The sequence below is a fragment of the Taurulus bubalis genome, assembly GCF_910589615.1.
Source record: "Taurulus bubalis genome assembly, chromosome: 7".
Lineage (NCBI taxonomy): Eukaryota > Metazoa > Chordata > Actinopteri > Perciformes > Cottidae > Taurulus > Taurulus bubalis.
The window spans coordinates 7,626,236-7,647,622 of NC_136595.1; the positions used below are offsets into that span (position 1 = coordinate 7,626,236).

At 42.1% G+C, this 21,387-nt stretch overlaps 3 protein-coding genes across 3 annotated transcripts in view; 1 reads left to right on the forward strand and 2 right to left on the reverse strand.

The window, feature by feature from the left end:
* exoc2 (exocyst complex component 2) overlaps positions 1-1,131 on the forward strand; it is a 40,328-nt gene extending 39,197 nt beyond the window's left edge. Inside the window, exons 26-28 of the mRNA XM_079220688.1 lie at positions 64-125; positions 479-538; positions 646-1,131. Coding sequence (XP_079076814.1) covers positions 64-125; positions 479-538; positions 646-739 — 216 coding nt within the window. The 3' untranslated portion in view covers positions 740-1,131. The remainder of the gene's footprint in view (positions 1-63; positions 126-478; positions 539-645) is intronic.
* A 3,649-nt stretch (positions 1,132-4,780) lies between these two features.
* Positions 4,781-11,031, reverse strand: LOC306738776 (interferon regulatory factor 4-like; the record flags this gene model as incomplete). The annotated part of the gene is made up of 8 exons (XM_079220689.1): positions 4,781-4,942; positions 6,103-6,215; positions 7,263-7,640; positions 8,587-8,685; positions 8,779-8,911; positions 9,807-9,883; positions 10,193-10,379; positions 10,834-11,031. The coding sequence occupies 8 exons, from the start codon at positions 11,029-11,031 to the stop codon at positions 4,781-4,783; spliced, it is 1,347 nt and encodes a 448-aa protein (XP_079076815.1).
* Positions 11,032-13,107: 2,076 nt separating this feature from the next.
* Positions 13,108-20,254, reverse strand: LOC306738777 (dual specificity protein phosphatase 22-B-like). The gene is made up of 7 exons (XM_079220690.1): positions 20,136-20,254; positions 19,973-20,006; positions 17,958-18,040; positions 15,613-15,662; positions 15,085-15,159; positions 14,350-14,521; positions 13,108-13,958 (listed from the first exon to the last, which is right to left on the reverse strand). Exons 1-7 carry the CDS (start codon positions 20,154-20,156, stop codon positions 13,779-13,781), a joined length of 615 nt encoding a protein of 204 aa, XP_079076816.1. The 5' UTR covers positions 20,157-20,254; the 3' UTR covers positions 13,108-13,778.
* Between the last annotated feature and the right edge of the window lie 1,133 nt (positions 20,255-21,387).

Consider the following 21,387-nt stretch of genomic DNA (forward strand, 5'->3'; position numbering starts at 1 on the left):
GTTTAAGAGGCCAACTGCTGACAGTTGAAGATGTTAATTTAATTTCATCTGCCCCCCTCTCAGGCTCGTCTTGAACTCTGTGCTCTGAGAGACGTCGTAGCCACATACCTCAACTCTGAAAGCAGGTAAGTGCAGCACACACATTCACACAGACGGGAACTCCCATATGTGCCCGCCCAGTGATTTATGGTAGCGAATGTCACAAACATAAATCTTAGCAGTCGCACATCCCTCTCCACAGTCCCTATTTATGTTACTTGGTGGGTTCTGGAAAGGAAGTGAAAGTAATCTGGTTCTGCTGTGTGCATGCACTGTGGTGTGTGTGTGCGTGCGTGCGTGTTTGCGTGCGTGCGTGCATACATGTATGTGTTCCTGTGTGGAGGTCATGCTTCGACTGTATTTTCTGTTTTCCAGTTTTAATAAATGTGTCTGTTTTTAGTTTTTTTCAATAAAGTTTTAACAGAAGGTTTCTTTGTAGTTCCAGCTTCAAACTTGCTTTGGATGCCCTTCCACAGCTCCACAGCGGAGCCGATAAGAAGTGAGTGTCTTTCTGGTTACTAGAAAAAAATCAATCTTGTTTTCTTTCGGTATTTGCTTTAAATAATAATTTCACCCAATTTATGTATTTTTCTTTTTCCCGACCAGGTTGCTGGAAGAGTTGTTGAACAAATTTAAAAGCAGCATGCAGCTCCAGCTCACCTGCTTCCAGCCCTCCTGCATCCAGCCTGTTAAGAGATGAACTCAACCCAGTCTACCTACAACCATACTGCACTCTTTGTTTCTTATCTAGGCGCAACCAGCTAAGGAGCGTTAACCATGTCTTTTCATTTATCACTTCACTTGTGAACGCATCGCTTTTTTCAGTGTCACTTTCGACTTCCGCTTCCCCAGATTGGACACCAAAGTCTGTTCATCTAATCTCAAAGTCACAAAATGAGTTGATTTCATTGTTACTGTGTAGGACAGTCCCAGCCATGTGGGTTATGCTAATCGGCCACTCATGTAACTGTCACAGGTGGGATGTAGGCTGTAACCGGGATGGACTCGCCTGTCTCAGACTGAAATATGTGTCCTAATCAAGGTTAAAAGTTGGTGTTGATGCTTTGTACTGTACCATCTCTAAATAAAGTAAGAACACTTACTTGCGTGTTTCTGACTCTCTCATATCAGCAGGTCACGTTTGCGTAGTTTTCGTAGAACTGCAAGTGTCGAGTCTTTCCATTTGCTCTGAGCACTTTTCAGTTTCACGGTTCATATTTGAGCAAGACTATCTGAGACTTTCTGCACTGGACAGAAATGGTTGGAGATTCTTCTCCTGTGTTCACAGCACAAAATATATATTCGGGCTGTCCCCAAGCAAAGACATTCTTAGTTGACTAAGAATGGTTTTGCTGACTAAATGATTGGTCAATTTTAATCTATAGATCTGTTAAACTGAATTTCCCCACAAAGAATCTGCTGTTTACCAGAGAAGTGTTCTTACGTTAATTGGGAATGAGATATTCAGCATGAAAAAAGCACAAGAAACAAGTTTTGCTTTTGCATGTCACTATTCAAGACCAATGAGTGTGAATATAAAGTGCTTTAAAGAAGGCCACATTGTCGCTCTACCCTCTCCAAAAAAACAATCGCTTGTTCTCTGGGCCAAAGCCTAAATTCCCACCAAAGTTTCCTAACAAAGTAGTTGATCGTCAATATCCTGCTAACTAACTGAGAGGACCTAATATTGTTGATGGAGATCATCACAGTGTGATCTCTTTCTAAGCCTCATTGTTCCAGTACATTCTGCTGTCTTTTGGTTATCATTACAAATTCTACATTTTTGCATTAATGTCTTCCTTTTTTTTAATTATTACTGAAGATGGTGCACTACAAATGAATTATGGTATTACAAAAAAGCATGTTACCCCAAACCTGCATGTTACCTCATGTATTAATACTTCCTGTATGTACATCTTTGTTCAAACAGAAGTGTTAAAGACATTGTGGCCACACCTGTGATCACTTATCTCGTCTTCTCACACTCACACACACACACACACACACAGATCCTTATGTCATATTTTTGCATATGGTGCATATTTGCAGACCGTTGGTGAGTGTTCACACCGGTTCAAGCCAGCGGGTTTAAGCCATTCATCTGTGGAGCTCCAGCTCACCAGTTCACACACCCTGTCTGGCATGTCAACGTCTGGCTCAGGAGAGTGAGCGCAGGGCGTGTGCAGGGTGGGGCCGGGTGGGGCCCGGCGAGGGCCGTTATTCAGGGCAGCAAACGGAACAGCACAGGCTGTGTAGTCGGTGACGGCAGAAAGCGTGATCATGGCCGTGGGTGTAGGGACTCACGAAGCGAGCACGGTTGTGGTGCGTCTCGTCACAACAGCAACACGCCCACAACGAACATGAGAAAGTTTGACAAAGACATGAGGTTATTGTAGGAGTTGACCCATTACATCTTTACTTTTGAATGTACAATCTCTACCCTGTGCATGTGAGCTACCTGTTTGGCTACAGCGCTCTGTTGTTGTCTATGACGTCATGGCCCGCAGACCTTTTCTGTGTCTTGGTTTCCCATCTCTGTTCAGGGGAAAGCCATGCAGGGCAGGTAGCAGTTGTTTTGGTTCTCTGCCGTCTAAACTTAGCTCTGTGCCCTCCCACGGATTCATTCACAAAATAAGTTCAAAGCCTAAACTCTTATCCGCTCTCTGTTTACAGTAACGGAGGTAAGAAAGGGGAGTTTTTTTTTTTTTTTTTTTCTCAAATAAAATTTTATATTCAACACTACTTTGTTCCATTCAGGTGACGAGACCTGCAAAACACATTTATACTTTGATGTGACTTTTCTCCGTGATGAGTGGGTAATTGAAGGGAATGGAGAAATTTGACACATCAGAGGAAATGTAGGTTGCGCTCACCCTGACTGTTGATTGTTTTTAGAGCAGTTGTGTTCACACAGATAGACTTGCAAAAACACGACAAGTGAACCAGATCAGCGAGAAGCAAACGCATAACTCACACTGGAAATGAGTGGCTTTCAGAGGGGCTTGTCCTATATTTATGTCTTTAAATATGTTTGGTGCAATGTGTACAATCTGGTCTCATGCTCCCGGGTCCACACCATCTAAATGTGCAGATATACAAATCTAAAAAGTAGACATCTACTAACTACTACTAACAGCAGTTGGTTGAAACCCTGTTTGAGATTTTCAGATTTTCTGATTCTGCTCAGAGTGTATACATTTCAGATGTATCAGCACTATATACACATGTATATAAAATATTAATCAATTCTGAATTGATGGAGTTAATATCTGACTTATTGTGCATGGCCCTTAAGAAATGCACAAAAACGTGTTTTCAGTAAAAGTGTAACGGGTGACTTCCAAGGATCTTCCTGTGAATTATTTCGTGGCAGCGACACGTCCGTTTGGGTTTTTGTGATTCCTTTCCATGGAAGTGGAAACCGACTCTCGTCTGTGAGCTGAAGCCAGGAAGGCTTTCTCTCCAGCGCAGGGTGGAAAGCGCGGCCAACCTCTTCCTCTTCTCGCTCCTCCCTCCTGATGTCATCACATTTGTTTGTGATAGCCAAGTGTTTGATGAACCAGCCTCATCCTGCATCTGAACCACACTTCCTGTTCAGAGACAGCACACATGGTACTGACGTTACCCGAGGAGCTCACGCAGTTATGAACACTCAGTCTTTGCACTTCAGCCATTTATTGTTTTTTACAACAAAAAGCTCAAACATCCACTCAAAGTATTCCTTACATTTGATATAATGACACTTCAATTTGAAAAATGTATCATGTAAATTGATACAAAATGTTGTTGGAAAAGCTTATCTAAAAGCAGCTCCCTGAGTTTCTCACACAAACATAGCACAAGACTTCATTCATAACTTAAATGGCATGGATAGTGTGTCTTCTAGCAACAACAAAAAAAATATTGAGAAGAAGCGTTAAATTAGGAAATCGATACCACCCTCACGTCTGTACAGCAAATATAAAGCAACTGCCCGAAAACAATTAGCTTAGCTTAGCATAAAGACTGCAAATGGGGGAAACAGTTAGCCTGGCTAATTCCAGAGATAAAAAAACAGATTCCCAGCAGTTTCAAAGCTTCTATATAACGTGTTACAGATTAAACAAGGTGTAAAAATGAAATAGTCCGACTCATGACCTCATAACCTGGCAAATGTGCATAAATATTACGTCTTAAATTGTGAGCTACAGAGGTGCCTGTACAGGCAGATGTTGTTACCTTCACTCAGAGCCAGGCCAGCACCAGGCTGTGTCCAGTCTTTGTGCTAAGCTAAGCTAAGCTAACCACCTCCTCCAGCTTCATGTTTACTGGACAGAAAGAGGGGTATCGATCTTCTCATCAAACTCAGCCAAAAAAAAAGTGAATAAGCGTATTTCCCAGAATGTCTATCTTCTTAAGGCATTAAAATTCAACCACACAATTTTTCTGTACAATCACCCAAGCTGTCAGTTTTCTTTGCATAGTAGGTATGGAGCCATCAAAAAGGACGCCACAAAAATATAGTAAGGTGAGAACGAAGTAACACTCCAACTTTTGTTCCAGCCACACACACGCCGACAAACACACACACACACACACACACACACAGAACCCCACAGGGCTAACAGTTACTGTCACTAAGTGTCCATAATCTTCATGTATACTGTCCGCGTTTGTCCTCTTGTCTCAGTTATCTCGTCTCCTGTGTCAAAGGTCACTGCTGCGTCTTGAGGTGTTCAACAGTCACTTGAGCCTCGTGAGATCACTCCTGCAGGCTGCTGCTGTGGTGGTGTGTGATGGTCCTCTGGTAGTCCTCAGAGGTGTTTATGTGGTCCGTGACTCCCGGGTGCTCGTAGCTGCGGAAGTAGTGGCCGCCCATCTGCTGGGCGTAGTACAGGAGCTGCCTGGCAAACAGTGGCTCCACCTGAAGGAAGGTCAGAGAGGTCAGGTCAAGGCTTCAAACTGTGCCCACGGCCGTTTCTATGAGCTCAGATCGCCATCAACATTGCAAAACTTGTGTTTTAAACCCTAAAAAGTATGTTTTGAAAATTAAAGCTATCATTTGAGAAGTGAAAAGTAGGATTTGAAACTGGAAAAATAACACATGACAGTCTGTAAGAGAAGTGATGCAATATAACAAATGTGATAATTATATATAAAGAAATCTAATATTTTTCAGAAAGTAGTATTTTTGCTTGAAATGCCCATCCATACAATCTAAATGTACAGTCATCAGTTATAAAAAAAGAAAAAAATAACTACTAACTAACAGCAGGGCAATTACTGTCTCTTAATCTTCACATGTGGCTATATTCTTTATTTAGCGTTTGCCATCTATTAAACGGGGGCTGTGCTGTCCGTGTAGGTTTTGATCGTTTATTTATTGGATTAAATCCAAACTGGCAAAAACAAGAAAAGGATTTCTGAACCTGAATCTGCTCGTTCAGCTTTGTAAAGGGGAGAAGTGAAAGGGTAGCTATGAGTGGTAAACCTATCATGTGCTCTAACGTATGAATAGCCTGAAAATAGTTTAGGCCACTGAATAACCAATAATCCACATCTCAGATGTTTTATCAGACAGTCAAATGATTTGGTCTTGTGTTGGCCAGAAAGAACTACAAAGCCAATTGAACTTTGTAGGCGGGATTAGGAACAGCGCAGTCAGAAAATTGCCACAAAAATGGCAACAAGCACTGTGTGGTCAGTCACCTACAGAAATAGCAACTCTTAAATCTGCCTTATGAAGCATTATGATCATTTTGGATTACACTGTGACGCTCGTCTTCTCTGACCAACACCGTGTTTCTGATCTTCCCAGGTAGAAGTCCAACGCGCCGTGCTCAATTATCCTCACAATCAGACTGAATTGCTCCTTTATTTTCACTTTAAATCACTGAAGAGAACAATCACAAATGTGGGCTGTGATTCAGAGGTCTGGAATCTCTCTGAAGGCTCGTTCAGAAACTGAATTTACAGTTTTGAAACATTATGACTATGAAGAGGTTCCTACAGACTTTCAATCCTAGGTTTTCACTGTAGTACTCGTATATGTGTGGAGCAGCTATATACAGTGTGGACAGTCACCTGCACTGTGAGGGTCCGTCTTTGTCTCTGCAGGTCCAGACACTCGTCTCCAAAGTTCAACTGGACCTGGAAACGAGGCAGCGGCCGACCGTGGAGCCCGTAGCTCTGGATTTCTGGAAGTCAAGGACAATGGATGAGATCGCGTCGTCATGAGCTTGTAAAAATCTGAAATGCATGCGAATGGGCCGATTCAAATGAACTCAGGAGAATTTCTCTTGAAGTGGCACGACCTTTAGGGTGATTCGAATGGAAAGTCCTGCTCACACCATGTATGCAAATACATTTAGCTGTCAGACTTTTACACAGCTGCTCAGCATGTGGGCGGGGTTGATGTGGCACTGAAGAAGTGATGAGACTGCCGCTTCATGGTGAAATACTTCTCTCAGGTTGCCGCCACGGTTGTTGTGGTTGACGCTCAGTGGTATTGACTTATGGGGGGCGGATTCGTTTGTCTCAAGTTTGGTTCTTACACGGCTTTTCATCCAAAGGGTACTTACGGTAAATGAGCTGTAGTTTTTCTCAAAAAACGGATCAGACACTCAGACCAACACAAACTTTACGTTTGACTCATTGTAAGTTCAGCCTGAGCACATAAAGTCACCGAGCCACGAATTTGAATTTATGGAAAATAAACTTTAAAAGGTTGATGGATAATACCTTTTCTGAAGGTATTTCCAGAATCCTTTACCAGAATTTTTTTACCTGTTTCTCAAGTTGCAGGTCTTTTTACTGACAAAGCTAGAATAGAATACCTTCTTCCTCAATCTGCACAATTTCTTGAAAATCGAATCAGTTGCCTTTAAATTCATGTTGGTGGTTCTTTACGATATTAAATAACGTCTTCATATTTTGCGTGTGTGTTTAACTAAAAGCGCATGTGTCATTTCCGGCTACTGGTTAGTTGCATTTGGGTGAAAACCCAATTCATTGTGCAACATATTACATATTTGTTTCATCCAGATGGGTGGCAGAGTCTTTGAGGCGTCTGAAACTACTTTCAGAACGGCACTGAGTTTCATTCAACTTGGGTTTTTAGGAAACTGCCATTGCATCAGGACTTTTTGACATTTCACAGACTCATAGCTCACAGACGATCAAAAACAAATCTCCGATTTTTAACGATTATAAAAATGAGTTGCAGCCCTTTTCCGCCGTCTCACCTGTCAGGTAGTCCTGTGTGTGGAGGAGTTTACAGGTGACCTCTCTCTCCAGTTTGTTGGGCTTGTCTCCATACTGGGAGAGTCCTCCCTGCCAGTACACTCTGCCCTGACACAGCCTGCGAGCGTAGAGACCATCTGGGCCCATCCACAGCAACACGCCCCTCTCCAGGGTGGACGGGGGACTCGGGGGACACTCCTCGGTCCTCCTCTGGGCAGAGAGACTCTCCACAGGCAGGGGGACCACCTCAGGACCTCCAGGAGGAAGGTAGTGCTTCTCCTCCGGCGAGCAGGGTGTGATGTGGCAGCCCTCTGGGCTGGAGGTGGTCACCTCCCTCACCAGAGAGTCCCGGAAATACACAGACACATGCAGGCGGAAATCTGATTGGAGGAGGAGAGGTCACAGGAAAAAGGTCTCGTTAGTCTTTTCACATGTTTCTCAGGGTAGTGGTGAAAGATGTTGAGCGGTGTGGTGTCGTGTTGATGTCAACTATTACAGACACTGATCTTTGTACGCATCACATCACTCAAGATTTAAGCTTGAGTCACAGGGTTACTGTGAGCTACAGTATGTTTGGCTGTAAATAAATATATAAAATGAATTGATGAAAGCAGCCAAACCGTTCCTGGTGGCCATTGAGCAAACAGAGTAAAAGGTATGAATAATCATATTTATTCCGATGTGAGGTCCCGGGACAGGGATGTCGTATGTGTACAGATTGTAAAGCCCTCCGAGGCTAATTTGTGATTTTGGGCTATACAAAATAAACTGAATTGAATTGAATATGGAAGTGGCATCAGCTGGGTGGAGCAATCTTCTCAGTACTTAAACTCTCCGCGTTTGAGGGATGATATGTGTTGCAAGACTTCAAACTATGAAATGGTAAGCTTTAATTATAGTGACATCATCAGTTTCATCTGTGTTTTAAATTGCTAGAAAGCAGTTCTAAAATATGTCACTAAAGTTTGAGCATACACATCACAAACACAATCAGACTTGTTGTATTTTCTTAATGCCGTCCCTCCAAGTTTCCTTAAAGCTGTGTTAGGTCAAGCCTGGCCACTAGGGGGCGGCCAGGCAGCTACATAGGGTCACCAGGTATCCCAGGCTCTGGTGCTGGCCAGGTAGCGTAGAGTGGGTCTCGAAACATACAGTTGATGCCAGCGGTGACCATGAATCATATAAAAAATGCAAGAATAAAAAATCTTTAGCTCTAATCTAATCTTTAAAAAGGTTTTTGACCTTCAATTCTGGCGCCCTCATTAGGCCGATCGGTAAACTCCCGACCATCCCCCGAGAGAGAAAAAGTGAAATGACAGCGCTTACCTGAGAGCGCCTCTGCTGATCTGATGCCGGCGTCCAGTGAGAAAGGCGAGGGCTGACTGTCAGGACCGTACGAGTAAATGGAGGCTCTGAGTTGATATCCTGCACACACAGAGGGACAGACAAGAGCTCAGCTGGAGCTCAGGAAGGAACCGCTGAGGAACGCTCATGCTTATAGAACATTGAGGACCGTACCGTTCTCCATGGACGGGCTCTGCCAGGGCAGGCTGCGGGGCGGGCAGTGGGTGAAGGGCAGCTCGGGCAGGGAGGCCTGCTCCTGACAGAAGTCTCTCCAGCCGCACTCTGGCGTGGGCACGTACTGTGGTATCTACACACAGACACACACACCATCAACTTAATCCCACTGTATCGTACGGGTCGCATGATCCAGCTTCCACATTTTAAATGATTTTATGATAGTGCAACTTTTTTCATTGCATTCATTTTATTTCATTTTACTCTTTAGACTCTTGCAAATTGAGAGCATATGCGCTGTCATGTAAAAAAGAAAAAAGTAATTTGACTATTTTTAGTACAAAATATTAATTATTAAGTTAAATCAAATAAAGCAATGCATTTGAATTATATTCATGAATGTGTGCAGTACACTATTTCAGTGTGCATGCAGTACACTTTAAAATAGTGTAAGAAGCTAAGATGAAGAACAATATATATATATACAGTATATATCTATCATGCATGTTTTAGTAGACAATCATGAGGATTGGCTGATGGCCGCTATGATTTTGGGGAATAAGATCTTATGAAAAGGCAAGTTTTGCTTTTGCATGTCACTATTCAAGACCAATGAGTGTAAATATATATAATATGTGTGTGTAAATGTCAAACTCCCGACAGAAGTATTCCTATAATCTTGGGTTTGGCCGTGGCATAAACATACATAGTATATATTGTCTAACAAGTTACAAACACCTGTTATTGACATGTTTTTGTAGGATTTGCATCACCACACATGTCACATCCTTGTAACTTTGACAACAGACAAAAAAGACTCAGTGTGATGATGTTCTTGTTATTTCAGCATTTCCAACAGCGTCAGTAAGATGTTGGGATGCAACTCAAACCTGTGACTTTGCATCTGGTGCATGCGAGGTCACTCATGCATGCAAAGTATGTTCCCATCCACTGACTCCGTTGCACATCCCTCCCTCTCTCTCTCTCCCTCTCTTAAGCCCTCTCATTTCCATGCATATGACAATCACCTGGGTCTGCAGGGCCGGATAGGGGGAGTGCACCTGGTAGCTCATCGGACTCAGAGGACTGTCCTCCTGTCTGGGTCCTGAATGCGAGACAGAGAAGACCAAAGCTAAGCACACGCAGAACTCTGCACAGAAAAAGTCTGCTGACATCATGCAGCCTGACCTTCACTGTGTTTGGCTTCTTAACTTTTTAAAGATGTATTACAGTCAGTGACCTTTATCAATCTCTGAAGAGAATTTCCAACTTTGTCTAAGAAAACCAACAGAAACTAACAATCATGACTACATTAAAACATTTTTTTTTTAAAGTTCATAGACAAGTATGTAATCTGCATTGCCAAAAAGCAGCAGTTTGAAGGATTGATGTGAGGTGTTGGAGGTGGACTGACTTCTCTTGGCGCCCTCCGGGATGATGCGGTACACCTTGTACGGGTCTGAGATGTCCAGCTGGCTCCTCTCCACCATCTCCTCGAAGTCATTGCTCTTGTTGAGCGCGCAGCGGAGCCGAGTCTTCCAGGTCGGAGGGTCCGGCTTGTCGATCCCCTCCCGGAACTTGCCCTTAAACAGAGCCCAGGCCTGCAGACAGATCACCGGTTTCACTTGACAAAATAAAATAAAAACTTGCCAAAGTCTGGCCTGAGAGGATGACAAACAGTTATTTAAACTGAACTCGTGTAGAGCCAGTCGACATCCTCCCAAGAGAATTAAGTTTTTTTTTGTTTTTTTTATACAATTTGTATTTATTTCAAAGGGTTATTTTTCTGACGTTTGATAGATAGAGCAATCGATGATGAAAAAAAAGTATATTGCACATTAAAAACGTTAAATGACATCATAGACATGTTCTGCTTGCATATTTACGATTGAGTTTGCCTATACACATTTAATAAAGCAACATCATAAGGATAATATACATAGCAGTCTATTCTCAGTCTACCTTGACATCACTTTACAGACTTTACCATCCTCTGAAGCGATGGGTTTGCTCACGTTGTGCCCTCATTACCTCGCGGTGTTGCGGGTGTTTTACCTTGAACAGCGCGGCGTCCTCGTCTCGGTTGTAGTCCTGTTTGCCGGCGTGTTTCCACGGGATCCTGAAGATGGTCTTCTCGTCGTTCTCCCACACCAGTCCGGAGTATTTGGCGCAGTCCACCTGCTCGATGAGCCACTGGCGCAGCTTCCCGTTCCCGCTGCTCCCGGAGCCTCCGTAATCCAGCTCTGCGTTCATCTCGGATCCAAACGCACGCGCGCACGCACCAAGGCGTCAGAAAGTATGTACTATTGAAAGTAGTGGGAGACAAACTCACTAACCACCCAGAAGCTCCCACGCGGACTAACTTGGCCCCGTGGCGGCGCGCAGAGCGTGATGTTACCGGGGAAGTCAAACCCGTCAAGTTCAGAAGCCTCAGAAAGCCCTCATCACTCCGACGGGCGCGCTTAAATCCTCCAGCCTATAGAGCCGCGGGGGGGCGGAGACAGAGTCGGGGGGGATGCTGAGGAGGACGCACCTGCTGTGTCTCTCTCTCTCTCTCTCTCTCTCTCTCTCTCTCTCTCTCTCTCTCTCTCTCTCTTTCTCTCTCCCTCTCTCCCTCTCCCTCTTTCTCTCTCTCAAATTCAAATTCAAAGTGCTTTATTGGCATGAATGCAAAAGACAAATATTGCCAAAGCATTAAAATAGTCAACATTCAATCAACATGTTTGATACAATAACATTATTAGTTTCTTAATACAATACAATGAATAGTTGTTTGACACAATAAAATGATTAATGATCGTGTGTGTGTGTGTGTGTGTGTGTGCAATGCATGTGTGTATCTCTCTCTCTCTCTCTCTCTCTCTCTCTCTCTCTCTCTCTCTCTCTCTCTCTCTCTCTCTTTCTCTCTCTCTCTCCTGCGAAGCTTATCATCTCCAGTAAGGCTCTGGGGGAAACCCTGCCGCCGTCAGTCTAAAGTGTCACACGCCCGCGCACACGTGGAAAACCATGCATGGGACGGAGACGAAAACAATTCTGTGAAATGAGAAAGCTTTACGAAAAGTATCTGTATTATTTGTCCTGCGGCAGAAGTGGTGCGCAGAGCAATCACAACATCTGCGTGTCGCCATGAAGATTACATAGAACATGTGCGATAATGGCGCCGCAGAAAGAGAGATCAGCCTTCTGCGTTATTTAGTGAGCACAATGTCTGCGGTCCATCGAGTTCCTCCAGCACAGGAAGACTTCTGGTTCAAATATAAGATTTCTAAAAGAAATGCAAAACTATTGTTTTTTGAAAGCTTTACTTTAGCCCTCTCAATCAGCGTTTATTTACTTACAATATAAACATATTCATGTCCAGCCGTCCAAGACTTATTCAAGTAAAAGTACAAAAAGCAAATGAGAAATGAGTTAAATTATTCATTCTGTATTGGCCAGTGTTGTTATGATACATATTGTAGCTAATGTAGTAAAGGTGGAGCTAATTAATACTCTTTAATGCACTTGGATGGTTTAAGCATCCAATTAAAATCAGCATGGTTTTTAATATTACATCTAAATCTGTAAAGTAATTCTAACTATATGTGTCAGATGAATGTATATGGAATACAAAGTAGCCGCTGTAAAGTGGTGACATAAGTATACCTTTAAAAATGGTACTTAAGTACAGTAGAGTAAATGTACTTAGTTACTATGTTTACCTACTGGCGTTTGGCCCCTAGTACTGGGATGTAGTATTATTTATACAAGTGTTGTGTTTAAAAACTTCATTTGTGAAGCATGTCTCATGCCCAAATGTTCTGACGAGAGAAAAAAGTAAAAGAAATTAAAAAAGAAATGTTGCTAGAGAAGCAGAGGACAAAAATGACTAAATGGTTGATAACAATAACCCCAACATTAATAAATTACATTTATGAGGCTAATTGTGTATTTTACTGCACTGCATTTATTTCACAGATTTGTCATCAAATGTAATAATTAGTTTTTAAATGGAACTACCAGCAGTATTACAGTTAAACTTCCACCTCAACAAAACATACAAGTGTGCCTCCACATTAATTACTGCATTAGGACCTTGTATTGCTACTTAAGTAAACGATCAACATGCACCACTGACTATAGTTTTCTTTGAATATTGTATTACTGGCTTGCAGTTAAACGTATCCCTTTAATTCACAAAACAAAGCTATTTATAAATATATTTACATTTTATGTAGCAGAAATAAGTTATATTTTGTTTCTGTCTTTCCAGCCTTCAGTGAGGTCTCAGCCCCGAGGTTAGCACTGCTCTAAATAGACCCGTCGATAAAGAAATATCCACTAAAAACCTCATGTTAAGGGTTTTATTCAATAAAAAGTAAATTCACATGCGTACATTTTCATAATCTGGAGCAGAAATGTAGTCCTTAACTCCACAAAATCTTGACAGTAAAATTAGGCTTTTGCTGTCAATCCTTCTTCTAATGCCATAGTTGAGAGTCTTAGACCACCTTTTTACAATACAAACGAGAAACAACTTAACTTAGTAAATAAACATGGCGTCTGATACGGTTTCACTGAAGATGCAGTGTTACTCAGCTTGCACGCTGTCTATAGAACCCAATGGACGACTCATACTTCGAGTAGAAGACACCGCATAACATAACTAACGGGGAGTGAACGCTGCTAAATGTGCGTTCACACTCTGAACTGTATGTATGTACACATTTCCTTGGTTTCATGCTTGACTGCCCTTGCATGTTGTTTTGACAGTTAGAGGCAAGGACATGACATGACGAGGGGGACTGAGATGATGACATCAAAAATCCCCCCCACTCAGACTCACATGGCTCCTTAGCCCTTAACTCCTTAACCTGCTAACATGATATTCAAGTTCTTCACATTGATACAGAGCGTTTCACTTTTCTCTACAGGATCGGCGATGAAGGCAAACAGCGGGTCTGGTCTGAGTGGGTTTAATGGTCCAAGTAGAAGCACATCACTCCCTCAGCTGCTTGAGTTCAGATGAGACTCTCAGAAGACATTTCTTCAGCTGCCACCTGCAGCGCAGGAGGGATGCTGGTTGTTACGGTATTGCTGCTGCTGCTGCTGCTGCTAGATTTCCGAATTAAAAGGTTTTCCGTCTCCTCATCGTCGTTGAACGTGTTCTTCCCGTACCGGTCCTTCCACCAGGCCCGATACTGGAGGGGGAGCGCAGAGAACAGTGAGTCAGATGAATACATGACAGCTGGGACAAGATGGAGGAGGGAGTGGGAGGGGGGTGTTAAGACAATTAGGGTATCAAGTTGGGTTTTAGTCCTAGTTGTGTGGGAAACACCCCCAGGCTACTGTAGGTACGGGCGAGTGTGTTTGCAGTCAGTATACTTCCAGTGACGTTCTTTTGTCAGGAGTGGTCTGTGGTCTATGTGGTCTATGGATGCACAATTGAATCCCACGTATCAATGGCAGACTGTGCCAGTAACAACTTAAACTAACATACAGAGAAGTAATTGGAGAAATACCTTCAATGGCTACCGCTGAAAAAACAAGAATGATGGTTAATGGTCATGGCATCAGCGGGGCATCACTCACTTCTGTCAGTTCTGTGTTTTCAAACTCATCCAGCTGCCGGAGGAAGCCCAGGTTGGGCCCCGCACACGGCCTCACCGCCCTCACCGCCGCCAGAGACTCCATCCAGCCGCGGCCCGTCGCCGTCATGATGTACGCCACCACCAGGGTCACGCTGCGGGACACGCCTGCCACACTGAGAGCACACAGCTTCACAGCACCATGCCAGTCGTGTTCATCAGATTCTCTTCTTTTGGGTACAAAGAAGTGAAACTCCCCCCTTTTCTCTCCTAGAGCTGTGGTTAAATGCTTGATTTTGTTTTGTTTGATATGAGAAAAAGATGAAAGGTGATGACGTTTACCATGAAAGCTTTGTTTTTTTCCGGTTTGGTGATGTGTTGTGGTTGAAAATTAAAAATAGGGTTAATAAAATATGAAGACCTGCAGCTGATAATCATCTTGAGACAAATAGTCATCATTCTAACCCAAATCTCCTAAATCTAAATGTTTGTGCTTCTTCCTTTCAACATCCTCGTATGCAAATGACCGGTTTCGTATCATTAACGAAATGTGAAGTTCAAAATTACAGATTTTCTTATAGAAATATGAATGGAGAGTAGGCCTACACAACAAGACATATAAGGATGATATTGTTTTCACTCATAAAACTGAAATTCTCTTCAAGTGTTGTTTGATGATTCAAATTGAAGTTTTGTTTTCGCATGTTATTTCAAGTACATTAATACGCTCATCACTCACCAGTGGACAAGGCAGCCCTCTCCTTTCAGTCGGGACTCGTGGATAAACATGATGCTGTCTCTGAAGTACTGCATCCTGGTAGAAATATGATGGAGGCAGGTATTGAAATTATGATTGAATCAAACCCCTGAGAATTATTTCATCTATTAATCAAGTGATTCCACTTTTCTTTCTCCATTCTGCAGTTTGTATTCCATCAAATATTGACTGCAAGAACCTGCCCTCCAACCATAAGACATTGCATGATTATTGATAGTTGGAATCCTTTGGTGTATGGTGCTCAATCATTACTGGTTGTATGTGTGATTCTTATCAATATGATGACATGTCAAAAAGTACATTTTATACAAACTGCGAATTAAAATTAGATTCTCATTACACTTTTAAATTCACACAATTACACTTGCAGCAGATCATCAGATGGGAGATACATCAAATCCAATATTGTACAACTTTCAAACATAGTGAATGTCATATTGCTGTATATATTATATATATATATATAATGTATATCACGTCAGTACTCACAGGTTTTGTTTCGAGTGGTCAGCAGCTGATATACACAGGTACGTCATGTCCTGGAGGGGAAGGAGGGAAAAGTTTAGACTCAAACTACACAATGAAGTGTATTTTCTGCAGACAAACCCACTGAATTAATGAATGTACAACAATTAACAAAGTGTATTTATCGAACATTTATCGAACACACTTCTTGTCTCAAATGTATGGGACGGCCCCTGAAACTTTGCCCATCTGACCCCGATGGTATGGTAGGTCAAGACATAACGATTTTCGCCTGTGTGTGTGTGCGCGTGTGCACGTGCGTGTGCATGTGTGTGTGTGTGTGTGTGTGTGTACTGTGCACCTGGCAGCTGATGGTACATGCAGTGGACAGAAACTACCTCGTCCCGCTATGACTGCACCGCTGCAAAAACCCCTGAGCCCTCTGGGACACACCGAGCTCTGGAGATGCTCCAGACAGGTTAGCTCGCACACACACACACCAAACACACACACACACACACACACCAAACACAGTCTTACACAGTAATCATTTACACACACGCATGTTTAAACACTTATGGACGTGCACATATTAAAGGAGCATGTAACTCTCATATCGGCGAAATTGTAATTGTTGACAAAAGTCGTTATGCAAACAGATGCTGAGAAGTTCACTCGATTTTTTCTCCAATATAACTGACCACGTCCGTTTACTTTGCGGTATTTTATTTACAGCCACACTCTGTACAGTAAAGTGCAGGTCCGACCTCTGAGAGTTGGTGGTTGCAAATTATATCTTCCTCTCTGACGAAGCACCACGCCATCTTCCAAGAAATCAATCAGTCAGCAGTTTGACTGTTAGGTATGCAAATACACCGTCCCATCTGGCCATTTGGGCTGCACTGGTAGAGCAGACCTGAGTCATCGTGCCACAGAGCGCAAAAAAAGCTGCGTCATTCATGTGAATGCGAGAACGACCTAATGCTTAAGATCAAAGATGTGTACAGCAGCTGTGATTGAAGAGCAGCTGAACGAAGGGCCGCAAAGTTCAGCGAGTCAGACATGAGTTCAGGCCCAAAGCCGGGGAGACGTATTGGTGGTTGACCAGTTTGGGTAGTGATACTGTAATTCTCTTCAGCGTTCAAAGAAACATACTAGCACGGAGAAAGTGTACAGAAATCTCTGAGCACATCTCATGCTCGCTTTCAACAAGAAAAGATGAAAGTTGTGAAAGCGGACACTGAAGATCAAGATTGTCTAAAACGATTCAGAGAGCGAGAGAGAGAAAAAGTTCATTCAAATAAAACCACAATTAAATTCAAATGCTATTATAAGCTATTATTTTGAAAGGATATGGTCTCTAAATTCAATGCAATTTCTGCAAGGACAGATTTTGTAATTGAGATATTTTTTTACATGGAACCAAATAGAAAATAAGTGAGAGCAACTTTCTACTTTCAACCGACCAGGTTCTCACAGGAGATCACCTCTTTCTCTCACTCGCTCACATCCACACAAGAAAACCATAGTTTCTCTCCCTTTCGTACACAAATTGTCTAAATGCAGCTGTGAAAAGCCAGAAACCTTTTTTTCTTTTTTTATGCAGTTCCACTTTCAAGACTTTATGGACTTCAAGCAGCTGAACTAAAAGCACCTTGTGTGGAAGATGTCTCCCGGTTTGATGGCCTGATGGCAGACTACTGCTTATTTAGTGAAACTTGGTGAATTCCAGGTCATCTGACAGACACATGACAGAAGGACTTTCCATGCAAAATTGAGAAAAAGAACATCTGCTTTACACACTAATTGAAGGTCTATTTCAAAAGCTTCGGATGAAATTCAGACTTTTGTACACAGCTACAATATGGTGATTGTTGAATATGATACATTGGATGATAACAAGGGTACAGTGAAGATTAGAGCTGAAACGAGTTGTTCATCGATCAATTAGTCAATCAGAAATAAATCAATTGTTTAAGTCATGTTTCAAGCTGGAAATTAGCTGGTTCCAGCTACTCAAATAAGTAAAGTCGTCACCTCAGGTTTTGGGAAACTTTGATGGAACTTTTTCACTATTCTTTGCCATCTTTCAGACTGAGCAATCAATCAGTTAATTGGAAGAATCAATAGACAAATTCATCGATAATGAAAGAAAACAATAGCTGATGAATATACTAAGTCATAAATAGACAGAGTGGCACCACAGGTCTGCTGCCAATATTAAACACTTTCAGAGCAAGTAGCAGGAGCCCTGAGGGGGGAAACCCGCCCCGCTGAGTTCAGGGGAAGTTGTGTATGTAATGGTTGGATTAATGTTGGGGTCACAGCGTCCAACGGGCCGATACAAGGCACAGAAGAAGACCGCTCACCTCCAGGACGGGTGCAGCTGTGTCGTGGATGGACAGGATGTGGGTGATGTTGCGCTGCGCCAACAGCTCCCTGTCTCGTGCATCTGCGGATGGCGAAGAAAATCAATCGTCTCAAATATTCCTCCCATCCAATCACAAATCACCCCACGTATGGGCCAACCTAAATTAAGCTTTTCTACCCAACAACAACAACCCCCCCGTCTCCCAAACAAATGCGGCCTGTAAAGTTTTGCTCTGGTTTTGAACTGAAAGAAAAACCGGAAAACCAATGTTTCTGAAACAGTCCAACAGCTTGGCCCAGAAGCAAGAAACAGTAATTGTTCTAATCAAATTTTGTTCTTTAAAAGGAAGCCAAATGTTTTCTATCTTGGACAGATGTGTCTTGAGCACGTTTTTAAGTTTGCAGTATGCGGATGCCGCTTATACAAGACCAAGATGAGTCTGAACTGAACACTCCTGCCAGCCAAATTAATTTCACACATCATGAAAGTTTGTATAAACTGCCAGACAAAACACAAACTGATGCAATATATATATATCGGAAAATAGATACATGTGTGAGTATAAATTCTTAAGATAGCTGCATAGGAAACACAATCTGATGATGTAACGTATACTGTAAGCCAGTGACTTGAAGGTCATGAAATGAGACAAGTCCACAAGTGTGTTCACTTGGTCATAAGATAGCCTGAATATTTTTATGGGGTGTCACGGAGCAAACAACTGTCTCTCTGGTGAGCACAGACCAGTGGCATTACCCACAACAGCCAAAACACAATCACTACATATTTGTACAACATTTTACTTATCATCATGACATAGAAATGTATCATTTCTGGGAAATGGATGTTGAATTAGAAGAAACTATGAAAAGGAGATTAAAAAAAAGACTATCAGCAAAAGCAAGAGAGCAACAACAAGGTAACATTAGCTGGTGAGATAGCTTAAGCTAAAAATACATTTGTTTATTGATATTTCCCTATAGCTGATATCTGAAAATATCCATTTTGGTAAACTAACATATTGGTAATTCAATGGCATGACACATAATGAGACAGTAGCTAAATACATCAATTATAGAATAAAAACCCAGTTAGCACCACACTGCAGCTAACTGCTGCTAACGCTAAACTTAAGGTGTCTTAACCAAACTTTTGTCTGATTAAGATAACTTTATGTCACATAATTAAATCTTTGAAATGGGTGGTTTAATATATTTTATCAGTTTGTTTTCTTAACCAAATAACTTCAAAGGTACAAGAAAGCTGAGATAACACATTAGTCTGTCTGCCTGTAGGAAAGGGTTCTTCTTATTTTATTTTATTTCATTAGTTATACTTTTCTTCATCATTACATTACATTACATTTCATTTAGCTGACACTTTTATCCAAAGCGACTTACATCTTTGCTCTATACACCGTAGACACAGCAACAGGGAGCAATCATATTCACTCACACATACTGGTGAATGAAGACAACAAGTTTGAGATGTTAAAATATGCCGCTCTAAATGGATAAAAGAAGATCAAAGGCCTGGATAACATGAAAGGTACCAGATTTCCTTTTGTTTTTGTTTTTTACAGTTGTTTCCTCTTACAAAAAGTGTTCCATATTTTTCCTGTGCAGTCACCACTAAACGTGTGCGCAGATTTTTTTTAGTTTTTGATGCATTTGCTGCTGTATGGAAAGAGTGCACAGTGGGGACGCCCCCACACCGCGGGGCCTCCCCTCCCACACCAACCCTCTCGCACTCAGCAGCCCTAAAACATAATGTATTTCCTCCAGCGGCTAACAGTTACACATCAACCCCCACACACACACACACAGGCAAAAACACACTGTAATCAGGTTTTTTTTACACAAATCATTCTGCTCTACACTGTATACTCTATAGAAACTGAGCTCAGCGTAGCATCTCACCACATGCCCCACCGTATGAGGAACTGAAACACACTCTACTACATTATCCTGAACATATTTTAATTCTTCACTCAAATGACAAAGCCAATCTTACCTTTGATATTTCCAAGATACAGATCCGGCAGGACCTAGAGACGGTTAGAAATTGAATCAGAGGAAGGAAGAAGAGGCTGTGAAAGTACAAGCATGTGCAAGTATCTTAATGAAGGATTGGGTGTTTTGTTAGTCCTTTTTCGTGTGGAGATTTTATACTGTACCTTATTTATTCCATTACCCATGTCAGCCAAAGGTTGTGAGAAAATCCTATCAAGTTTAGGAAACAATTTAGTTTTTTTTTTCTTCAGATTTTGAAAGTTGTGTGTCACCTATAGTGCTCCAGAAGTGTTTAGCTCCTCTGGTCAAGCTAGCTTTTACTGCGTCCCATCATTTTCAAACCCCCCTGATGACACAAGGTGTCATGCAGCCTTCAACGCGTCCACAGCTCATGCTCCCAGTGCTTCTTGATTGAGAATGTGCTGCTTGGGATTACGTAATGTGACCTTAGCGGTGCTGCCTAGATATTTATATTTAGCCCAGGAGTTGGGTCACAGGACTGTGGACAGGCACATACCGGCCAGACAAAGATGGTCGAGGGCCAGAGGAGAACAGATGCAACAGTGGGACAAGCCCCGCTATCACTATCTGAGGAGCTACCGTAAAAGGAGCACTTCTGAATGAGGCTCAAAATACATGCCTCTAGCAATAAATCTCATACTAGATAATGCTCTCGAGGTATATATGACAGGCCAGTTGTCTTAGAACAACAAATCTGCCTGTTTAGCCTTAATGCTTTTTAACGGTGTCCGACATGAACACAACACTTCCTGCAAAAGTTAAAACAGCTTCTGTTATTTCACATAAAGATTTTCTATATTTTTCCATTTTGTCTGTGCTCTTCTTGCTGGTTTGAACTGAGTGGAAAGAGATACAAATGTGTGTGCACCAATCAGGATTCAGCAATATTTCTATATCAAAATAAAAAGGGTTACAGCTGAGTTTATTTTGTATGTTTTCATGGGCTTTGACTAGTGTTGATCCTCAGTAAGTAAACTTCAAGTATAGCTACATCATCGACACACAGGTAAACCAAATTGTTTACCGGTCTATGTTGTAGATCAAATAAAATAAGCTCAAAAATAAGTGAACACTTTGACCAGCTGGTGGCTCCAGTGGAAACGGTCAGCAGGAGAGGCAAATATCGTGGCAAATCAACCCAATATTTGTCGTGGTATTTTGCGCCAAAAGAAAGATGTCAACCAGCTGGTGGTGCTAAAAGAAAAGTCAGGAGATCAACCAAGTTAGTGTAGGATTCATCCGCTGGGGACCAAGAATGCCTGAACCATTGAAATCCATCCAAGTAGTTTCTGATTTATTTCAGTCTGGACCAAAAAGGAAGACCGACCAGCCGCCATGCTAACATTACTGCTAGCATGGCTTAAAACTTATATTCAATCAGGGGAAAGCAGCGAA

What these genes read in the sequence shown, in the direction of transcription:
- LOC306738777 (XM_079220690.1), bottom strand. Translation starts at nt 20,156, where the DNA reads ATGGGTAATGGAATAAATAAG. An exon ending in GAGGGCTGCCTTGTCCACTG is followed by an intron (nt 14,522 to 15,084) that starts GTGAGTGATGAG and finishes GTGTGCTCTCAG; the next exon opens with TGTGGCAGGCGTGTCCCGCA. An exon ending in AAAACACAGAACTGACAGAA is followed by an intron (nt 13,959 to 14,349) that starts GTGAGTGATGCC and finishes CTCCCCCTCCAG; the next exon opens with TATCGGGCCTGGTGGAAGGA.